This window comes from Watersipora subatra, chromosome 1 (assembly GCF_963576615.1).
Source record: "Watersipora subatra chromosome 1, tzWatSuba1.1, whole genome shotgun sequence".
Classification (NCBI taxonomy): Eukaryota; Metazoa; Bryozoa; class Gymnolaemata; order Cheilostomatida; family Watersiporidae; genus Watersipora; species Watersipora subatra.
Genome location: NC_088708.1, coordinates 59,023,658 through 59,046,323, shown reverse-complemented (window position 1 = coordinate 59,046,323; position 22,666 = coordinate 59,023,658). Strand labels below are relative to the sequence as shown.

Sequence of the window (22,666 nt, the reverse complement as noted above, 5' to 3'; positions counted from 1 at the left end):
CTCGATCATTCAGCCGACATTTGTAGCCTACTCTACATATTATAATCAAGGGATGTTTTATAGGCACAACACACTTATTCACAAACAATGAATTATAATTTTCATATTTGGCGGTGAATGCGTGAACTGGTTTATTTTCATAGTTGAGTGAATGCAGTTACCGTAAAACCTCTATTTGAACGCCACCTTTATTTGAACACCACCTCTATTTGACCGCCACTATAGGAGAACCAGCGTTCAAATAAGTTTTATGGTATACACTTGAACCAACTCACCACACTAAACAAACTAAAGTAGGCGATATGAAGATATTTTCGCCTTAAATTTCATAGTGCTGTAAAATAAATAAAGAAACACAAGTTAAATAAATAAAATAAAAAGTTATAGCAGTGCCAGGGCAATAAGATTAGACTACATCAGATCAAATAGCTAAAAATATGCCGTACAATTTTGATTGATTTTAATACAAAACCAGACTAATCTTGTTTTTAATTCTCTGTATTTATGAGTGAAAACAAATTTTGTGTATTCACACTTTCTCTCTCCAACTACACTCCTCTCTCCCCTCTCTACACCACTGCAGCACACTTGCTTCTGAAACTTGGCATCTTTTTGCCTTCTCAAGTGCAGCAGTATTAGCTGTGAAATTCTGAGTAGCACTACATTTAACAATGGCATTCAAGTGTTTATTTGTTATCCTTGAGTGTATCTTTGTTTTATTATTTCTGGCTACAGAGAACACCTGTTCAAAAAGAAAAGTAGGCCCAAACATAGATAACACCTTTGCAACCATGGTTGTTAACTTGGGGTAACCTAGTATGAGATAATAATAAAACATATTCAATGCAAGGAACCAAAATTTATCCTTCATAGTAGAATCGGGCCGCTGAAGTCAATAAGCTCGAGTTCAGTGTAGGGCAGCCTATCAAACGGCTTAACTATAATTAGTGAATGGAATAAAGGCCACATTTGTGCTCAAGTTTACTCAATACCTGAAACCTTTGCTCAAACTTTCACAATAAATCTGTTATTTTATCTGTTATAGCTATCCAAATCATAATCGGAATCCTAAAAACATAGTTACTTGCTCACCCTCTTGATTGAAATTTTCTTCGGGAAATAGCAAAGTTCATCCTCACAGACTTGGTTAGAGACGGGTGGAGCTTTCAGACCCTTACTAAGTTTTCTAGTAGAATTTTCTCCATCTCCCTTCTTGTACTTCCACTCACAGACATAGATGTGCTCTTCCGAGAATTCGGTTGGTCGATCTACATGGCAAGTTAGTTTATACTGAAACTCACATGTTTTTGGAAGTGGAAAAAAAGCTGAGAGCAAACAAAGATTTTCTCCAATGTGATAGTCACCTACCCTAGGACACTTATATTTCACTAGTATTTAGTTTCGTGAGTAGCATACAGAGTAAAATTTCACTGCACCTTAATTTCGCAGTTCTGACGAGTGCGAAAATATAGTGATGTGAAAATAAATGCAGTGGAACAAACATAATTAGATTCCTCAGGTTCAGTTCACCGCAGGCCTGTATTCACTGGTTGCAGGTTGGGGCGGCTAATGTTAGGCGACTAGTTATGAACACCTGAGGGTGTTGAGGGGGCGGTGTAAGCCCCCAACAGGTTTTTCTTATGTAGGGCCTTAGCCAGGCCTCTCATGTGAAGTTTTAAAAAATTTTATTGGAAAGTATCAACATTTTTCTATTTTTTGAGATTTGGTTTGGTTTTAAGTGATGTGACTGACGAGACGTTTTTAAACTAAAATAGACAAAACTTGACCGTAGTTAAAACGCTCAGAAAAAAGACATCTTTTTCTTTTGAGCGTTTTAACAAAGATAAATTTTGCTGATTTTATTTTAAGTTCATACGGAAGTCTCCACGCTTTCGATGAGACATGGCCAAGCGGATGTTTGGTAAAACTTGATATTTTGCAAACCTTTATAAAGGTTGTTAACCAGAATATTTTGCCACTGATTATGATAATGACGCCTAAGAACTACCAAAGGTTGATGTTTGTCTCCATGGCTTGGAATAAAGTGATATTCTACGGCGATAAAAACCGTCTCCATAGCCGTTGGGCAAATAACTTTGCGAATAAATGATGTTGAGGTCGAGTTATCTGAAGCAATTTATCATTGCGTGGGAACGGAACAAACAAATCCGTTCGAGCTAACCTTGTGTTTGAGATGAAATGTTACATTTTATCCGAGGGAAAGTTATCCGAGTTTTACTGTACTTAGCCGCGGAAAGTTCCTAAAAAATTGGGACGGCTCAGCCGGCTAGCTGCCCCAAGGAATACATGCCTGGTTAACCGATAAGAAAAAAATTTCAATTTGCTTGTAGTTGTGAACCGCAGGTAGAATGGTGTGGGCGAGGTCGATAATGCAATTTGATCACTTGCTGCCACTTGTTTCTTGGACTATCAATGAACAAAGCTATTTAATTTCGCGTTTTCGCTCGTTCGTTATGATAGTTTAGTTTCGCACATGAAATTTTCGCGAGAGGATGACTCCGCGAAAGTTAGATGAGGCAAATACATACGTGTCCTAGGGTAGCACCATAAGAAATGATGCTAGCCATTTGTCTTGCATGACACAGCTAATGATATGAGAATCGCTCAGCTTGCGAGATATAAAAAAGCTTTAATAATTTTTTGTTCAAGTTTTGTGTTAGTGATAAATATTTTACAGCGCTTTTGGATTTTCTACATGTAGGAAGTATGCTATTGGACAGTATGCTATTGGATAGTATGCTATTGGATAGTATGCTATCGGATAGTATGCTATTGGATAGTATGCTATTGGACAGTATGCTATTGGATAGTATGCTATTGGATAATATGTTATTGGACAGTATGCTATTGGATAGTATGCTATTGGGTAGTATGTTATTAGATAGTATGCTATTGGATAGTATGAATAATCATTTGTGATGATGCGCTAGCAAAAGCAGTGGCCTGAAATCTTAATATCTTTTTAAGAGTGTTTACTTTTTAGTAAGAATGTTTTTAAGAGACGATAACTGAACGCTTGTCTTACAAGAAACACATTCGGTGAATGCTAAAAATGTTTTATTGGATTAATTAAAATACACGAAGGAATGGATGAGTGCTTATCCTATACCCAGGTATAGGATAAGCATATAGGTGTAGGATATATAATAGGTATTGTTTCAACATTTTGTCATGCCTGGCCCTATAAGTTATAGGTAGGAATACGACAACGATAAAACTCACAACTGGCAAAGTCCTTGCTATATAGGACGCAGCACTTTCCAACCACAGAGGCGAGGTTATAGGTCTTCTCTTCCGCAGCTGATAAGAGGACTTCTCTTTGGTAAAAAAGACGAGCTGGAGTATGCTCTATCATTTCTGGCCTCAAGAAGAGTGTACCAACAAAAACGTACCATCCCCTGCAAACATTAGACACTGTGGTGACTTAGCGATAGAACAGAGCACCTCTAATGTATTGCTGACAAGCAACACCTTGTCTATTTATTCTGAATTATTTAAAAAATATGCTACTAGCTGAATACAGTTAAACGTCAATTTACCAAGTTTATCCAATCTGATATTTGCTTCACATATTAAATCTGTGACATATTATAGTAACTATCATTTTAAAAAATTCATAGTAATTTGTTTAATTTGTTCTAAAGCCCAAAGAACGATGATAAACACTTCATGTAATTATATATACATGTAGCATTAAAACAATGATATTGTACAAAACTACAATGTGAAAAACTTGTTAAAAAACCTTAATCATATGTAAAAATTCAATTAAACGAGTAATAGTAAAAGACTAAAGTGAAAAACGTTTTTATGTTTGCATTACTGAATGAATGAATAAATGGAGGTAATGTGGAGATGCTAGCAATAGGAGCTATGATAAAGAAAATGACGATAAAAGCTTTCAGAAGTAATCATAGTAGGTGGACCAAGCGGCAAGTTATTTTCATGGTCCGTGTCAGACAGAAGGCGTTTACGATCGCCACGAAGATGAAAATACAAGGTATATGCAGGGAGTCATGTAGAGAGTGATGCAGTGAGTGATGGAGTGAGTGATGTAAAGAGTGATGTAGAGAGTGATGGAGTGAGCGATGTAAAGAGTGATGTAGAGAGTGATGCAGTGAGTGATGCAGTGAGTGATGGAGTGAGTGATGTAAAGAGTGATGTAGAGAGTGATGGAGTGAGTGATGTAGAGAGTGATGCAGGGAGTCATGTAGAGAGTGATGTAGAGAGTGATGTAGAGAGTGATGTAGAGGGTGGTGGAGTGGATGATGTAGAGAGTGATGTAGAGAATGATGTAGAGAGTGATGTAGAGAGTGATGTAGAGAGTGATGCAGTGAGTGATATAGAGAGTGATGTAGTAAATGATGTAGAGAGTGATGTAGAGAGTGATGTAGAGAGTGATGCAGAGAGTGATAAAGTATTTGCAAAGATTTGTATTGGTATGGATGCAAAATGTGGTTGCAAGAAATTTCAGACATCGTATGTTAGAAGTACTTCGTATGGAGAGACTTTAATTAGCGCAACTTTTACTTCAGCTAAAAAACTCTCATACAGAGAAGATCTTGAATTAAGGGTTGACTGTACTCAGAGAGTCAATTAAAGCCTAGGCAAGTCAGCTTTGGAGTTGTCCTGGTTGTCTAAGGGCACAATTGAGAGCATCTCTTACCGGGGGTCTCGGAAGAGTTTCTCAATGCGTGCGATAGGAGGAGGTCCAGAACTTGTATGACTGTGTGCAAGTGCTGATGGGCTGAGGTAGACAAAGTCCCCGAGTTTATATGTGCTGCCATTTTCAGCTACAAACTGTTCATAGTATGTGCAGCCCTGCTCCCCATCATTCACTTCTATGGTCACAGACTGGTGGAGTAAAGTAATGGAAATAGTAACGAGTGAACAACTCCGAATAAGACATACAAACTTTCAACAAAAAAACGCTGCGAGATACCAACATACTAGGATAACAACAGGTGGAGCATACTAACATACTAGGATAACAACAGGTGGAGCATACTAACATACTAGGATAACAACAGGTGGAGCATACCAACATACTAGGATAACAACAGGTGGAGCATACCAACATACTAGGATAACAACAGGTGGAGCATACCAACATACTAGGATAACAACAGGTGGAGCATACCAACATACTAGGATAACAACAGGTGGAGCATACCAACATACTAGGATAACAACAGGTGGAGCATACCAACATACTAGGATAACAACAGGTGGAGCATACCAACATACTAGGATAACAACAGGTGGAGCATACTAACGAGTGAACAACTCCGAATAAGACTAACAAACTAGATTAAATTTCAGTGTAAACGAGTAACAAAAGTTTAACGCATGTAAATGCTAAGTAATACAGTTAAAAGAATTTGGAAAAAACTAAGAAAAAGCCAACAAAATCATTAATATAAATGACATAGAGCTATTAGAAGAGAAATAGTCAAAAGCAATATGAGTACCTTGAGCTCCTTGACAATAGGCTTGTTGGAAAATGGAATAGGTGCGAGTTTGCTGGAAGGGTCTGCAGTGCTAGGAGAGGCAACCCTAGAAGGCACGATTGGAATAGGACGAGATATCAAGTTTACTCCTTCCATAGGCTTCACCAAGCCGCTGAGAGATTTGAGCTTGTGGAATGCCTTTAGTTTCTTATTGTATTTGGACTCACAGACATAGACATCAGCGGCATCAAAGTCCTACGGACAGCAATAACTCTATGATGACAAGACAACAGCGAACAGTCAATGTTCTAGAAAAACAACTGTTAAATATGTGTAAATAGGATCTCTCCTTAATTAGTACAACTACCTGTCTGTCTCATCTTTCATCAAAACACGCTTCATGCTGTTACATTATCTACTCTAGCATTACAGAGAAAACAATGTTGACTGTCTAACCCAGGGGTGGGCAACCTTTTCAAGAAAAGGGCCGCGGGCCGCCCGTTGCCCGCCCCTGGTCTAACCTGTTACTAACTGAGTAGTTAGCTCATGAAATTTTGTTTATGGTATACCTGTGGTTGGTTGCATAGGTAGTCCTTGATATACATGATGTAGCATTTTCCGATAGCAGAGGATAGCGGTATTGTGTCATAGGCATGGGTGACAAACACCTCCTGTAAAGATATAGCATGCGAATTAACTCATACCGACAACCGCTACAGACAGTTATATATAAAAGTGTTCTGAGATGTGATGTAAGATATTCCTGAGCAGAAGTGAAATACCTGATGCAAAAACTTTCTTATGGTGGAGTGGGAGGTTTCTGCTATTCTATAAAACCAGCTGCCATATATCCATCCAGCCCCGCTGGAGTCTTTCCAAAGCCTGTGAATATTCATAATGTGGGGTACTGGTGAACCCTCCCTGCAATGGATGTAACAAATCATGTGTTATAGAATAAGCCCGTTGGACACAAATGCAATAAAATTACTTTTAGGTAACAATGGGAGAGATAGTCAAGAGATCAGCGGATCTATCCTCAGAGAAAGAATATTACTTTCGCACAATCGTCTCTTAAAGTTCTCTCTGATATTCATGTGTTTTAATAGGTCTGGATTTCCAGGACTGTTGGCACCATTTTGTCAGTGACAGGTTTCCAGAGAATGTCTATGACATAGATTGGAGACAAGCCATACCAAACCCATTCTACCAAGCCATACCAAACCCGAGCAAACACAAATTTCAAGAGAAGATTGAGAGGCTGCAGAAGAGATTTACTACAAACAGCTTTGATTAAGGGACTCTTAGCGGAGGTTGTCACACACCGCTGCCTGACACACCGCTGCCTGCCTCTCTCCCCACCCCAACCCCTTCTCCTTTAGCAACAATAAAACTTTACTGGCGCCACTACAAATACCACAAGAAAATGCAAGCTTTCTCGTTATGATGATCCAAATTATAGTGAAACTACTGGCAAGCACATGCTCTGCTGAGTATTGATTATATATTGACTATTGAATCCTGTCTAATTATAATTGATATACTGTATTGCGATGGTCACCATCAGGTCTTTATCATGTTTTGATGAACACGCTAAGGTAGACAACTATAAACAATCCAACAGCTAAAATTGACCTAAAGGAGAGAACACAGGTAAATGTTAGACGTTAAACTTAACTCATTCACAGCATGTGTTTAAAGCCTGACACAGTTGATTTCTGAATCAAGTTCTTTTATAGGAAATAATGGAAACGAGAGTTTCATTTCATAAAATAGAATTGTCTTATAATTTCTATGAAAGTAAATGCGCGTACGCCAAAAGCTAAACCGAAAAAATTAAAAGCCATTACCACAACAAAGGAAAAAAATTAACCAATTGGGCTCTCATCTTATGAAATGCTCCAATTAAGACCCAATTTATATGGGTCACTTAAACTGTTTGTAGTTCCCAGGAGCCAGACCTCTCTCCTTATAATAAAGCTGTTTAACTTATCTGAACAAATTGACTAGAGCCAACAACATACCTCGCCATGACATAGATGAAGTCTCCAACTTTGTACACTTTTCCATCCTTCTCTAGCTCCACTAGGCTTTCATACTGCTCTGGAACCTGTAGAACTAATCTCATTGACACTAGTGCACGAGACAGAGAAAACAGTCCTGATGGTTATGATTGTTTTAAAACTCAACATTTCATCAAAAACATTGGTAATGTTTTATCGTAATTACAAATTAGTAGAAGGTATTTAGGTTTGATAAAACGTGTTTTTTGCACAGCCAATGCGTTTGCTGCATGACATGCTAAAACGAGCATGCTGGTCTACATTGGAAGAGATAAAACTGACACACCTGTGTTTGGCTAAAATAGTTGACTCCAGTAAACATAACATTGATTCCATTTTATTCATTTCCAAAGCAAGATAGATTTATCCAAGTTTCACTTCGAAATTATGACAACAACAGCGCTTCACACAAACAACTAGTTATATGTGGCCAAAAATACTCTCACTTGTAAGAAATTTATGAAGACGACTAGTGAAGACGACTAGTGTACACTGGATCTGTTCATGAAACCTTTCAATTCTCTATGTATTAAATCTGTTGAAAGCCTGTCTTTTCTATGAAGTCATTTCATGTTGTGAATGTTTCTGTGAGCAATAATATAACAATAAAAACAGCCGCACAAACGTTATTGCAATTACATGGAAGTAAGGTTAGGTATTACAGGAGAGTGAGGTTAGGTATTACAGGAGAGTAAGATTAGGTATTACAGGAGAGTAAGGTTAGGTATTACAGGAGAGTAAGGTTAGGTATTACAGGAGAGTAAGGTTAGGTATTACAGGAGAGTAAGGTTAGGTATTACAGGAGAGTAAGGTTAGGTATTACAGGAGAGTAAGGTTAGGTATTACAGGAGAGTAAGGTTAGGTATTACAGGAGAGTAAGATTAGGTATTACCTGAGAGTAAGGTTAGGTATTACATGAGAGTAAGGTTAGGTATTACATGAGAGTAAGGTTAGGTATTACAGGAGAGTAAGGTTAGGTATTACAGGAGAGTAAGGTTAGGTATTACAGGAGAGTAAGGTTAGGTATTACAGGAGAGTAAGGTTAGGTATTACAGGAGAGTAAGATTAGGTATTACCTGAGAGTAAGGTTAGGTATTACATGAGAGTAAGGTTAGGTATTACATGAGAGTAAGGTTAGGTATTACATGAGAGTAAGGTTAGGTATTACAGGAGAGTAAGGTTAGGTATTACAGGAGAGTAAGGTTAGGTATTACATGAGAGTAAGGTTAGGTATTACAGGAGAGTAAGGTTAGGTATTACAGGAGAGTAAGATTAGGTATTACCTGAGAGTAAGGTTAGGTATTACATGAGAGTAAGGTTAGGTATTACAGGAGAGTAAGGTTAGGTATTACAGGAGAGTAAGGTTAGGTATTACAGGAGAGTAAGGTTAGGTATTACAGGAGAGTAAGGTTAGGTATTACAGGAGAGTAAGATTAGGTATTACCTGAGAGTAAGGTTAGGTATTACATGAGAGTAAGGTTAGGTATTACATGAGAGTAAGGTTAGGTATTACAGGAGAGTAAGGTTAGGTATTACAGGAGAGTAAGGTTAGGTATTACAGGAGAGTAAGGTTAGGTATTACAGGAGAGTAAGGTTAGGTATTACAGGAGAGTAAGGTTAGGTATTACAGGAGAGTAAGATTAGGTATTACCTGAGAGTAAGGTTAGGTATTACATGAGAGTAAGGTTAGGTATTACATGAAAGTAAGGTTAGGTATTACAGGAGAGCAAGGTTAGGTATTACAGGAGAGTAAGGTTAGGTATTACAGGAGAGTAAGGTTAGGTATTACAGGAGAGTAAGGTTAGGTATTACAGGAGAGTAAGATTAGGTATTACCTGAGAGTAAGGTTAGGTATTACATGAGAGTAAGGTTAGGTATTACAGGAGAGTAAGGTTAGGTATTACAGGAGAGTAAGGTTAGGTATTACAGGAGAGTAAGGTTAGGTATTACAGGAGAGTAAGGTTAGGTATTACAGGAGAGTAAGATTAGGTATTACCTGAGAGTAAGGTTAGGTATTACATGAGAGTAAGGTTAGGTATTACATGAGAGTAAGGTTAGGTATTACAGGAGAGTAAGGTTAGGTATTACAGGAGAGTAAGGTTAGGTATTACAGGAGAGTAAGGTTAGGTATTACAGGAGAGTAAGGTTAGGTATTACAGGAGAGTAAGATTAGGTATTACAGGAGAGTAAGGTTAGGTATTACAGGAGAGTAAGGTTAGGTATTACAGGAGAGTAAGATTAGGTATTACCTGAGAGTAAGGTTAGGTATTACATGAGAGTAAGGTTAGGTATTACATGAGAGTAAGGTTAGGTATTACATGAGAGTAAGGTTAGGTATTACAGGAGAGTAAGGTTAGGTATTACAGGAGAGTAAGGTTAGGTATTACATGAGAGTAAGGTTAGGTATTACAGGAGAGTAAGGTTAGGTATTACAGGAGAGTAAGATTAGGTATTACCTGAGAGTAAGGTTAGGTATTACATGAGAGTAAGGTTAGGTATTACAGGAGAGTAAGGTTAGGTATTACAGGAGAGTAAGGTTAGGTATTACAGGAGAGTAAGGTTAGGTATTACAGGAGAGTAAGATTAGGTATTACCTGAGAGTAAGGTTAGGTATTACATGAGAGTAAGGTTAGGTATTACAGGAGAGTAAGGTTAGGTATTACAGGAGAGTAAGGTTAGGTATTATAGGAGAGTAAGATTAGGTATTACATGAGAGTAAGGTTATATACTACAGGAGAGTAAGGTTAGGTATTACAGGAGAGTAAGGTTAAGTATTACAGGAGAGTAAGGTTAGGTATTACATGAGAGTAAGGTTAGGTATTACAGGAGAGTAAGGTTAGGTATTATAAGAGAGTAAGGTTAGGTATTACATGAGAGTAAGGTTATATACTACAGGAGAGTAAGGTTAGGTATTACAGGAGAGTAAGGTTAGGTATTACATGAGAGTAAGGTTAGGTATTACAGGAGAGTAAGGTTAGGTATTAGAGGAGAGTAAGGTTAGGTATTACAGGAGAGTAAGGTTAGGTATTACAGGAGAGTAAGGTTAGGTATTACAGGAGAGTAAAGTTAGGTATTACAGGAGAGTAAAGTTAGGTATTACAGGAGAGTAAAGTTAGGTATTACAGGAGAGTAAGGTTAGGTATTACAGGAGAGTAAGGTAAGGTACTACAGGAGAGTAAAGTTAGGTGAGATAACATCATATATACAAACCTTTCGCTTAGTGACCTCATCGCTCTCAGCTGGCGATTCCTCAGCTTGCTTCTGAGCAATGAGCTCTTCGATAGACTTGCTGAGATTTCTTGGCGTGTACGAGATGGCGGGTGAAGAAAATCCAGCACCTTCTCCGTTACGACAGAAATTATCTCTAGCAGTTATGAACATCTTTTGTACCTCAATGCTGTCCTCAAATGCCTATACAATCAAACAGGAAGCAGCAGTCGGTAATGACCAGTTTCAAGGGAGGAGTCATCAGGATAACACTTGATAAGTAATTAAGTACAACAGTAATTAAGTACAACGGTACTTAAATAATTAAGTTGCCATGAAAAGCTCAAAATTTTTATGTCCATTTTGGCTACCTCTTATATATGGGGAAGAATTCAGTTTATTTACTTTGTTTTATTTAAATATTTATTCTATTGGCTACAAGTTTAGGTTTTAATACAACTAGGGCAATGCAAAGTGAGTAAACAATGCCATCAGACATGTAGGTTTGACACGCTTAAAAATGCTATAAGTTTTATTCTCGCTATCGTCTTTAGCTGCATTTTGATTAAAAATAAGATGACTGGGTGCTTGACTAGAGACTGCAAGTTGTTTTCAAGCTGGTCAAAACCAATGAACATATTTGTAGATTTATGGTAGGTGGATAGTGGATAGTGTTCCTGTAACTTAAAGACTTGCTATTTAATGCTAGTAGGTCTAGAAGAGTTAGAAATAGATTTATGACTCAGAAGATAATTAAATCAATAAAATACATGAGGGTTTAATGCTCGCTTTCATTGAATAAGTCTATGAATTTTGATTAATTCCTAAAAGCTTTCTTGGTAATTTACATCTCTGACTCGTAGTGAACTTCCACATTATTATTGATTTATGGCACAAACTGTATAAACAGCTTGTAAAGACTTAACAATAAATAATAGCAACAGACCTCACAGATCATAGCTTGTCCAATACTATGGTTAGAATAAGTAACATTTTCTACATTAGCCTCAGGTAAAACCAGGCAGCGGTTGGTCAGCCAGTAACAAAGGCTATCGATTCACCAGAAAACAAGGTCAAGCGCTATAGAAACCAACAATATTCTCAACCTGAATAATCAGTGAAAACGATCACATAGTGAGTGTTATACGGTAGACACTCCTACAACGTATATAATCCATTCCGAGAGCATTTATGTTATAGGAATTTAACGTTATATGAACAGTAAAATAACCTTTATTTATTTCTGAACAACTGTGCGGATACATATTCTCTTTGCTTTATCGGCATACCTGACAGTCTCTCATGGCACACTAAACTGCAAGGGCGCTAGCATAAACAAAAGAGATATCCCTATGCGTCGTGTTTTTGTCTAAATGCGGCAAGAAAAAAAGACAATATTTTCAAGGATAACTATGAGACTCTCGTTATTCACATCGAATTTGAGAACTCGCACTGACTCGATGCTTTACGTTATATGGAATTTCTTACGCAATATGAAGCAAAAACTTTACATAAATTATTTACGTTCAGTGGAATTTACGTTATACGAGGTATACATTCTAGAACCATCTACTGTATAGGGAAAATCTCAGCGTATGCAGAGAAACACAACTCCAAATGAGTTTACAGTTCTGAGATGCAGAGAAAAAATCTAAAAGCTAGAAAAAGGCTGATGCCAACCTGTGAGTCAGAGCGACACAGTTGTCTCACGCCCTCGCAGACAGCAAACATGTCCTCCTGGAATTTATCAAGACGCCTGTACCGCTTATTCTTCAGGTTCATTCCAATTGTATTAAAGGTCAGCCTAAAGGCAGATGACTGATATAACAGAAGCGAGTCAATAAAATCAATCAGTAGCAGTCAAAAGGTACGAGAAGCATATACGATATGAGGTGGTGGAGACGGCTATAAGTTGTGTTCATCTCAAGTATATGAGGTACGAGAAGCATATACGATATGAGGTGGTGGAGACGGTTATAAGTTGTGTTCATCTCAAGTATATGAGGTACGAGAAGCATATACGATATGAGGTGGTGGAGACGGCTATAAGTTGTGTTCATCTCAAGTATATGAGGTACGAGAAGCATATACCATATGAGGTGGTGGAGATGGCTATAAGTTGTGTTCATCTCAAGTATATGAGGTACAAGAAGCATATACGATATGAGGTGGTGGAGACGGCTATAAGTTGTGTTCATCTCAAGTATATGAGGTACGAGAAGCATATACAATATGAGGTGGTGGAGACGGCTATAAGTTGTGTTCATCTCAAGTATATGAGGTACGAGAAGCATATACAATATGAGGTGGTGGAGACGGTTATAAGTTGTGTTCATCTCAAGTATATGAGGTACGAGAAGCATATAAGATATGAGGTGGTAAAGACGGCTATAAGTTGTGTTCATCTCAAGTATATGAGGTACGAAAAGCATATACGATATGAGGTGGTGGAGACGGCTATAAGTTGTGTTCATCTCAAGTATATGAGGTACGAGAAGCATATACAATATGAGGTGGTGGAGACGGCTATAAGTTGTGTTCATCTCAAGTATATGAGGTACGAGAAGCATATACAATATGAGGTGGTGGAGACGGTTATAAGTTGTGTTCATCTCAAGTATATGAGGTACGAGAAGCATATACGATATGAGGTGGTGGAGACGGCTATAAGTTGTGTTCATCTCAAGTATATGATTAAAGCGGACTGCTAACTAGAAACCCTCTGCGTAAAAACAGGATAGAGATCAAATAGAGATCCTGCACTTACCCTGTGGGCAGCTCTTGGTCAAACTCACACACGGAGTCAGAATAGCACCGCCCTTCCTCATCCTGCAAGGAAATGAAATACAAAGCAGGTTAGAATACGCTTGCTCAAATCCCTTAATTTGATCGAGTCGCCAGATCGATGATTGACCAGAACCATTGTTGTATCTAATGTCAACGGAATAGTACTAGCTGATATATAATAAGCATAAGTATATATTATAAACAGCCATAAAAATATGCATAACTAGATAACATATAACTGTATGAATATGACTAACTATGTAACATATAACTGTATGAATATGACTAACTATGTAACATATAACTGTATGAATATGACTAACTATGTAACAAATAACTGTATGAATATGACTAACTATATAACAAATAATTGTATGAATATGACTAACTATATTACATATAACTGTATGAATATGACTAGCTATATGAATTATAACAGTAAGAATATGACTAACTATAGGCTTATAACTGTAAGGATATGACTAACTATATGATTTATAACTGTAAGAATATGACTAACTATATGACTTATAACTGTAAGGATATGACTAACTATATGAATTGTAACAGTGATAATGTGACTAACTATATGATTTATAACTGTAAGGATATGACTCACCGCATGATTTATAGCAGCTGAGTAGAGTGAGTGGAACATCTTCTGAACTTGCGCTGCCACATCTGGCACAACATACTGTGATTGGTCATCTAAGCATTCATAGCGCTTCAGAAACTCATTCAACAGAACGGCAGCATCCTAGGTAAGAGAGACATACTAGTGAAACAGAAAGGCGGCATCTTAGGTAAGAGAGACACACCAGTGAAACAGAAAGACAGCATCCGAGGTAAGAAAGACACACCAGTGAAACAGAAAGACAGCATCGTAGGTAAGAGAGACACACCAGTGACACAGAAAGGCAGCATCCTAGGTAAGAGAGATATACCAGTGAAACAGAAAGGCAGCATCCTAGGTAAGAGAGACATACCAGTGAAACAGAAAGGCAGCATCCTAGGTAAGAGAGACACACCAGTGACACAGAAAGGCAGCATCCTAGGTAAGAGAGACATACCAGTGAAACAGAAAGGCAGCATCCTAGGTAAGAGAGACACACCAGTGAAACAGAAAGGCAGCATCCTAGGTAAGAGAGACACACCAGTGAAACAGAAAGGCAGCATCCTAGGCAAAAGAGACACACCAGTGAAACATCTACCAGCACAACAACATAACTCTACAGAGCCTTATGTCAAGTTCACTCGAAACATGTTGAGTGAACTTGACATAAGAGTCGAGTTATGTCGATTTCTTCCGAAATTATAGACCAAATTGGTTCTCCATTCACAGATAAGACAAAGTTGAATTCAGTACTTAAACAGGTTAAGAGACATCGGCAAACATGTTAAAGTCAAGATCATATGGTTGAAATAGAATGAAAATGTAAATATACAATGTAGCAACATTAACAAGCTGCGTGCCATCGACTATTTTGACCTGACCGCCAGAAATGAATATACGATAAAGACATAGTCTTTGATCATAATGCATATGAAAATCAGCGTCTATATTATACTAAGCTTTATTAATACTTGTAGAAAGCTGCTTAAACGATTGATACACCTGGAATGATATTATTTTTTTCACACAAGATGCTTATGGAACAGTGTGATACCATAACAATAGACACCTCAGATGTGATACCATAATAATGCACATCCTAGATGTGAAGCCATAACAATACACACTCCAGATGTGATACCATAACAATAGACACCTCAGATGTGATACCATAACAATAGACACCCCAGATGTGATACCATAACAATAGACATCCTAGATGTGATACCATAACAAGAGACACCCAGATGTGATTCCATAACAATAGACACCCCAGATGTGATACCACAACAATAGACACCCTAGATGTTATATCATAACAATATACACTCCAGATGTGATACCGTAACAATAGACACCCTAGATGTGATACAATAACAATAGATACCCCAAATGTGATACCATAGCAATAAATACCCCAGATGTGATACCACAACAATACACACCCCAGATGTGATACCATAACAATAAACACCTCAGATGTGATACCATAACAATAGACATCCTAGATGTGATACTATAACAAGAGACACCCAGATGTGATTCCATAACAATAGACACCCTAGATGTGATACCATAACAATAGACACCCCAGATGTGATACCATAACAATAGACACCTCAGATGTGATACCATAACAATAGACACCCTAAATGTGATACCATAACAATAGGCACCCTATATGTGATAACAGTGTGATACCATAGTAATATCCATCCCAGATGTGACGTCATAACAACAGAAACCCCAGATGTGATACCACAACGATAAAAACCCTATATATAATACCATAACAATACACACACCAAAAGCAATTGTCAAGTGCATGTTTCAAGGACATCAATAGACTACTTACTTTGAAGAGGACTGATTCAGGCTCGTTGAACACCATGGCATTATCGAACATCTGTGTAACATCTAGAAGGAGTCCCTCCAAGTGATCGTAACTGCCGGCCTGAATCTTTTGGAGGATGCGTGAGAGATCTATAGGCTTCTTAATAACCTCATAATACTCAGCATACTCCTATATTCAAGCAAAGCTCGTATCCAAATTCAGTTTTTCCAGTAAATTTGGCTCATTTGCTAAACGATTGTCTGATGCGGACATGCCAACCAATGTTAATCTGTGGTCTTTTATACCATGTTCACTGGAGATAGTGAAAAATCTACAACTAAGAACAGAGATAAAAGCGCTGGATAAATAAGTTACTCACCGCCTTGGAAGGAAGTCGAAGAAAAGGTAGTGACAATACCCTCTGGTGTTGGTCCTTAAAAACTTTAATAGTCTCATGGAGGTCATTCAGTTTATCGCCAAGAGGAGAGTGTATAGTAGCAAAAGTTCTACAAGACCATAGAGGTAGCAGTAGCAAAAGTCCTACAAGACCATAGAGGTTGCATTTTTATAGCCAGACCATAATCAGTCTCATAATTATGAGAATACAATTAATATAAAAATTCTTACTGAATTTCTATGCTTAGGATTGTCACTGATAAACCTCGAGCCTCAACTGCATATGATAATGAGACCACAGGTTGGGCAACTGAAGCCTATAGCTTTCATAAAATACATTATAAGCAGAGATTGGTCGATGAAAATGTACTCCTTTTAATTATTTGTATGCGATGTGACCTCAGATTGGTCAACACGCTGGAATAACAAGATGAAAAGTTCCACAGTAAGCTTTAGCAGATGTATTCTACACATAGATATATATACCTAGATTGGCCAATAGGGAAAAAGCCTGTCAGACTTAAATAGCATGACGTAACGTCATTGTATTGTACCTCATGCTTGACTGCACTGCTGGTAACAATGAAGCTTATGAAGAGAATTTGACAAAATTACATTTATTTTCACATAAAAACCTTCTTGGATACATAATCCAGTAAACTAAAGCAATTCTGTGATAATATCTGATAACCACCTTAGATTAAAACTATAAAAGTTATGAATTGTTGTGAACAAGTCATGAGCCATCAGGGCTTTATTTGCCACCCTCTCCTATCCCCATTTTCTCTTTTCCCCTTCTCCAAAGAAGAAGTGAGAAGGGGAAAAGAGAGAAGGGAGAAAAGAGAGGGGGGGCAAATAGCCCACCCACTCAAAGATCCAGACCCTGGCTAGGTGAATAGACTAATATCATGTTGAACTAAACATGACAAAATATGAGCCTGTGAAGTTTTGATCTGATCAGGGAAATGGAACCAACGGCTATCTTAGCTAGAGCTGGAACAAGACCAAGGAATGCAGGGTCGGACCAGACTCGGGGTCAGCAATGAGGGCCAAGATCGGGTCGGACCGGGTCAGCACGATTTTTTATTCATTTAAGGTCAAGAGATAGTTCTATTACAACCTAATGTTGTTACATCAATAAACTGAGATAAAAGAAACCCTTATCACACCAATTATTATATTTTGTGGCTTGGTTTATAGATGCAATCTACAATTTATGGCTAAACATTGGTGGATCAATGCTATTCAATGGGTGATAAATTAATGGCATGATTTGGCTAATGTTTTTATTACAAATTTTATTTTCAACTGCTATTATAATCAACAAGAGATTAGTTAAGAAATACTTTACAAATATAGAAATAGATAACCCAGCATAGTGGAAAACAAAAATCCATCACTTCCCTAAAACTTCTGGTTTTAGTGAAAGAAACTAAAAATAAAATAAATTTGCTGGATTGAAGGTTCTTAGACGCGCTTTTAAATTCCTCAGGATGCCCTCGTTGTAAATGCCTCAATAGTATTGAGGTGGATCGTTCTTTGTAGCTTAAAGATTGACTTGTAACAAAATTCACATTACAGTTATTTGGTATCAAAATATTCACCACGTTTTACTCTGTTGTGTTGTAGGTGCCAAATACGTGGAAAGATGATTACAAGCATTAAAAAGCTCAAAAACGAAAAGCCACCGTAGATTGGAATCTCTTTATTTCGATGACGTAGACATTACAGTTTGGTTATCGTCTTGTCACGTGATGTTCTCACGTGAATTGAAAAGCCAATAAAAAGCTAAATATAAAACTTATCGTAGCACTAGTTTATGACAAACACTTCGGGTTTTACCGAATACCCTGTATCAAATATAGATGCTCTCTACTTTACAGTTTTGTTTCGGCATTATTAAATCGTCAAGTCGTCATCTGATCATGTGACCCAATATTTCGAAAATAATTTTTGCAGCATTTTTCGATTATCACAGGTGACCAACAGGCTCGTCATGATTATCAGACAATGATATGTACTCCTTCGAGCTAAGGTTAAAAAGTTTAACGATTATTTACGGTAAGTTATATGATATCAGTGCTAAAAGTGACAGCATTACAATGACAATAAAACAGACGCGTAAGAACAATAGACATGGTTTTATTGAATCCGTGAAGTATATTTATAAAAATATTTTGACGAATGAGGTTGCATGAAAGTGTAAACAGAAACCATCTTGTAACAACTACGTCCTATTTGAGCCGTTTGGGAAAGCGAATCCAAACTACGGCGGTCTCGTGTGGCTGCGATTAACTGTTCGTTTTTTAATTTTTAAGAGCTTGTAATCACATTTCCACATATTTGGCACCTACAACACAGCAGAGTAAGACATGGTGAATCTTTTGATACAAAATAACTGTAATGTGAATTTTATTGCAAGTCAACCTTTAAACAATAGCATGATGTTGAACCTCAGCAACTTCTCCATGGTAGCACTTAGTGCTAGCCTGGGAAAGTTTTTCACCAATCCAGCACTACTAAGCAACACTCTCGTCGCTTTCTCACTGTGGTTGCAAACCTCAATCACCACAGGTGAAGACAAAGTCAAGCCACCACGATTCTTAACTGTGATTAGGGAATTTGTTGCTTGGTTGACACCATAGTTGGTAACATCTACGATGCTAGTGATACAATCATTACATTTTAGCTTTGGTGACCTAGCCAGCTACATAGCCAGCTGTAAAATAATCATTCTGTCTGATTTTTGACTTAAGACATATTTGCATGCTCATCATATTTAGTCATGTTTAGTTCAGCATGATATTAGTCTATTTACCTAGCCAGGGTCTGGCTCTTTGAGTGGGTGGGCTATTTGCCCCCTCCCATTTCCTTTCTCCCTTCTCTCTTTTCCCCTTCTCACTTCTTCTTTGGAGAAGGGGAAAGGAGAGAATAGGGATAGGAGAGGGTGGCAAATAAAGCCCTGATGGCTCATGATTTGTGTGCAACAATTCATAGCTTTTATAGTTTTAATCTAAGGTGGTTATCAGATATTATCACATAATTGCTTTATTTTACTGGATTATGTATCCAAGAAGGTTTTTATGTGAAAATAAATGTAATTTTGTCAAATTCTCCTCATAAGATTCATTGTTACCAGCAGTGCAGTCAAGCGTGAGGTACAATACAATGACGTTACGTCATGCTATTTAAGTCTGACAAGGCAACGGGTAGGAATAGCTATTATTGGCCAATCTAGGTTTATATATCTATGATTCTACAGCAATTCACAAGGCGTGAGTATATTTATCTATTTGTAAGCAACTCGTCATATTTTGGATTCTGGTTAAATAAAGTAATAACTGAACTCAATGTGATAATCTGACTCAAATGCATTACCCTATACTCTGCCATTTGCTGTTCAAGAAAATACAGTCGAACCTCTACATAGCCAGTTAAGCCACTCTGATATGTTTCATATGCCAAAACATGTACACTGAAGTAAATATAATGATATATTGTATTTTGTTTCAGTTGTTAAGTAACCCACAAAACAGCCACAAATATTTGAAATGATTGCATATAGCATCAAAATAAATGCATTATGTAAATACTAAAAGCAACCATGTAAATTATTTATAAAAACTAACCTAGTTAAGTGATAATTGATAAAAAGCAATGTTTATTGTTCTTTTAACATAAAGACATGTGAATGGAAGTGCAAACTCAGAAATTCATAGAATTAAGGACAAAGTAAGTGATAGAAATATGCAATGTAACTTACGTGAACTTACACTAATTATAGTTTAAAACTGAGGTCAAAGTAAGTGACAAAAATATGCAGTGTAACATACTTGAACTCACACTAGCTATAGTTTAAGGTTGACTTGCAACAAAATTTACATTACAGTTATTTAGTATCAAAAGATTCGCCATGTTTTACTCTGCTGTGTTGTAGGTGCAAAATATATGGGAATGTGATTACAAGCTCTTAAAAGCAAAAAAACAAACAGTTAATCACAGCCATCACGAAAATGTCGTAGATTGGAATCCTTTCCCAAAATGGCTCAAATGTTGAAGTAAAGTTGACGTAAGTTGAACAAAATGGTTTCTGTTTACACTTTCATGCAACCTAATTCATCAAAATATTTCACAAATATACTTCACGCATGCAATAAAACCATGTCTATTGTCCTTACCCTAGGACACTTATATTTCGCTAATATTTAGTTTCGTGAGTAGCATACAGAGTAAAATTTCGCTGCAACTTAATTTCGCAGCTCTGATGAGTGCGAAAATATGGTAATGTGAAAATAAATGCAGTGGAACAAACATAATTAGATTCAGGTCCAGTTCACCGGTAAGGAAAAAATTTTCCATTTAGGACTATTTTGTATTTGTGAACCGCGGGTAGAAATGTGTAGGTGAGATCGATAATGTGATTTGATCGATTGCTGCCATTTGTTTCTTGGACTATCAATGACGTCTAGGTCTCTGCTGCTGTGACTGATGTAGTACCATAATTAAATCTCAAGTATTTATAGCACGCGGTGGCCATGGCTTAGTTTGATTTCACTTGTGGGCGTTGAGAGGATTTCATGTTTATCCAGTTGCTATACCAACTCCACTCAAGGAAAATCAAATACATGTCTTTCACACTCAAGTCCCAAGAAAAAAAATAGATAACAACCAACTTCACAACCAGAACTGAATAACATGGTTGAACCAAGTGAGGGTTGTTGTTGTTTTGGGTTAGAAATAAAATTCATCACTACAATAATTATTATTCAATTTTATGACTTTCCCTACCAGACTTTCATCCTAATCAGTTACAACTTCAGTGATTAAACTAATATCACCATCTTCATCATTTGTCTTGACTTTTCTAATAAAAACTTGTTATCTAAATTTGCTTTGCCATGCTGCTCAGCCGGTGTATTAGCTATAATGAGTTTAGCAGAAATTGCCCAATGGGTTCAACCAAACACGAAAATTACTTGTATTTCTAATATGACGATTTTATTGTGGATATCAATGAACAAAGCTATTTAATTTCGCGTTTTCGCTCACTTTTTACGATTGTTTAGTTTCATTCATAAAATTTTCGTGAGAGGATGACTCCGCGAAAAAGTGAAAGTTAGATGACGCGAATACATAAGTATCCTAGGGAGTGCGTCTATTTCATCATCATTGTAATACTGGCACTTTGAGCTTTGGCTTTGAGATATGCTTTGGCACATATCTCAAAACCTACTGTAAAAATTCATTTAATTCTTTAACCTTAGCTCGAAGGAGTGCATATTGTCCTCTGATAAACATGACAAGCATGTTGGTCACCTGTAGTAGTCAAAAAGTGCTGCAGAAATTGTTCACCCCATTTGGCAGGAAGTATGGGTCACATGATAAGATTTTGACTAGATTATTAAACCAAGCTGAAACGAAACTGTAAAGTAGTGAGCATCTATATTTGATACGGGCTTTCCGGTAAAACCCGAAGTGTTCGTCATAAACTAGTGCTACGAGACATTTTATATTGAGCTTTTTATTGGCCTTTAATAACCTCACGTGTCAAAACAATAACCACAATGTTTGAGTATGTCATCAAAATAAAAAGATTCCAAACTACGGCGTTCTCGTGATGGCTGCGATTAACTGTTCGTTTTTTAGCTTTTAAGAGCTTGTAATCACATTTTCACATATTTTGCACCTACAACACAACAGAGTAAGACATGGTGAACCTTTTGATATCAAATAACTGTAATTTGAATTTTGTTGCAAGTCAACCTTTAGCCAATATGCAAAAGTTGCATAATACATACAAGAGGTCTAAAGCACTTCAGTCATCAATAAAAAGACACCCTTTACGATATCTCCTAACCTTTTTACGACATCCTCCTCGGGGTCGTCAGCAATACTCAGGGCCATCACCTTTCTTTTCATTACCTTCTCGAGGGTGCCAGCGTCCTTGTACAATTGCGAGTCATCTTCATTGAAAGATCGGGCATTGTTGAACATCAATTTTAGATCCACAATCAAGTCTTTTTCACTCTCATACTGCAGCGTAAAGCCATAGTAGTAGATCACTTACCAAGGGAAGACTACTCCTTCTGAGCAACAATAAAAACTGGTGATCAGAAAATCAATGGTTGAATGACAAAGACCCAAATAGAACTAGAATAAACATGAGACCACCCCAACGACTAGAATATAATCAAAGGAAAATGCTAAAATAAAGATAGACTAGGTGTGAGCTAGAAATGATACAAAAGGTAATGATTGAACAGATGAAACAAAGAGCTGTGAAAAAAGCGTAAGATAA

At 37.2% G+C, this 22,666-nt stretch overlaps 1 protein-coding gene across 2 annotated transcripts in view; it reads right to left on the bottom strand.

Moving 5' to 3' along the window:
- Nucleotides 1-22,666, bottom strand: part of LOC137402981 (protein polybromo-1-like) — a 42,288-nt gene that overhangs the window by 5,762 nt on the left and 13,860 nt on the right. The window contains exons 11-24 of one of the 2 annotated variants that reach the window (XM_068089399.1): nt 22,226-22,401; nt 16,352-16,478; nt 15,994-16,161; nt 14,145-14,282; nt 13,506-13,567; nt 12,419-12,542; nt 10,742-10,942; nt 7,493-7,578; nt 6,254-6,392; nt 6,041-6,142; nt 5,493-5,726; nt 4,688-4,875; nt 3,244-3,419; nt 1,093-1,268 (exon numbers count right to left, since the gene is read on the bottom strand). In XM_068089399.1, coding sequence (XP_067945500.1) covers nt 1,093-1,268; nt 3,244-3,419; nt 4,688-4,875; nt 5,493-5,726; nt 6,041-6,142; nt 6,254-6,392; nt 7,493-7,578; nt 10,742-10,942; nt 12,419-12,542; nt 13,506-13,567; nt 14,145-14,282; nt 15,994-16,161; nt 16,352-16,478; nt 22,226-22,401 — 2,097 coding nt within the window. The remainder of the gene's footprint in view (nt 1-1,092; nt 1,269-3,243; nt 3,420-4,687; nt 4,876-5,492; nt 5,727-6,040; nt 6,143-6,253; nt 6,393-7,492; nt 7,579-10,741; nt 10,943-12,418; nt 12,543-13,505; nt 13,568-14,144; nt 14,283-15,993; nt 16,162-16,351; nt 16,479-22,225; nt 22,402-22,666) is intronic. The other variant, XM_068089400.1, reaches the window with a different exon arrangement.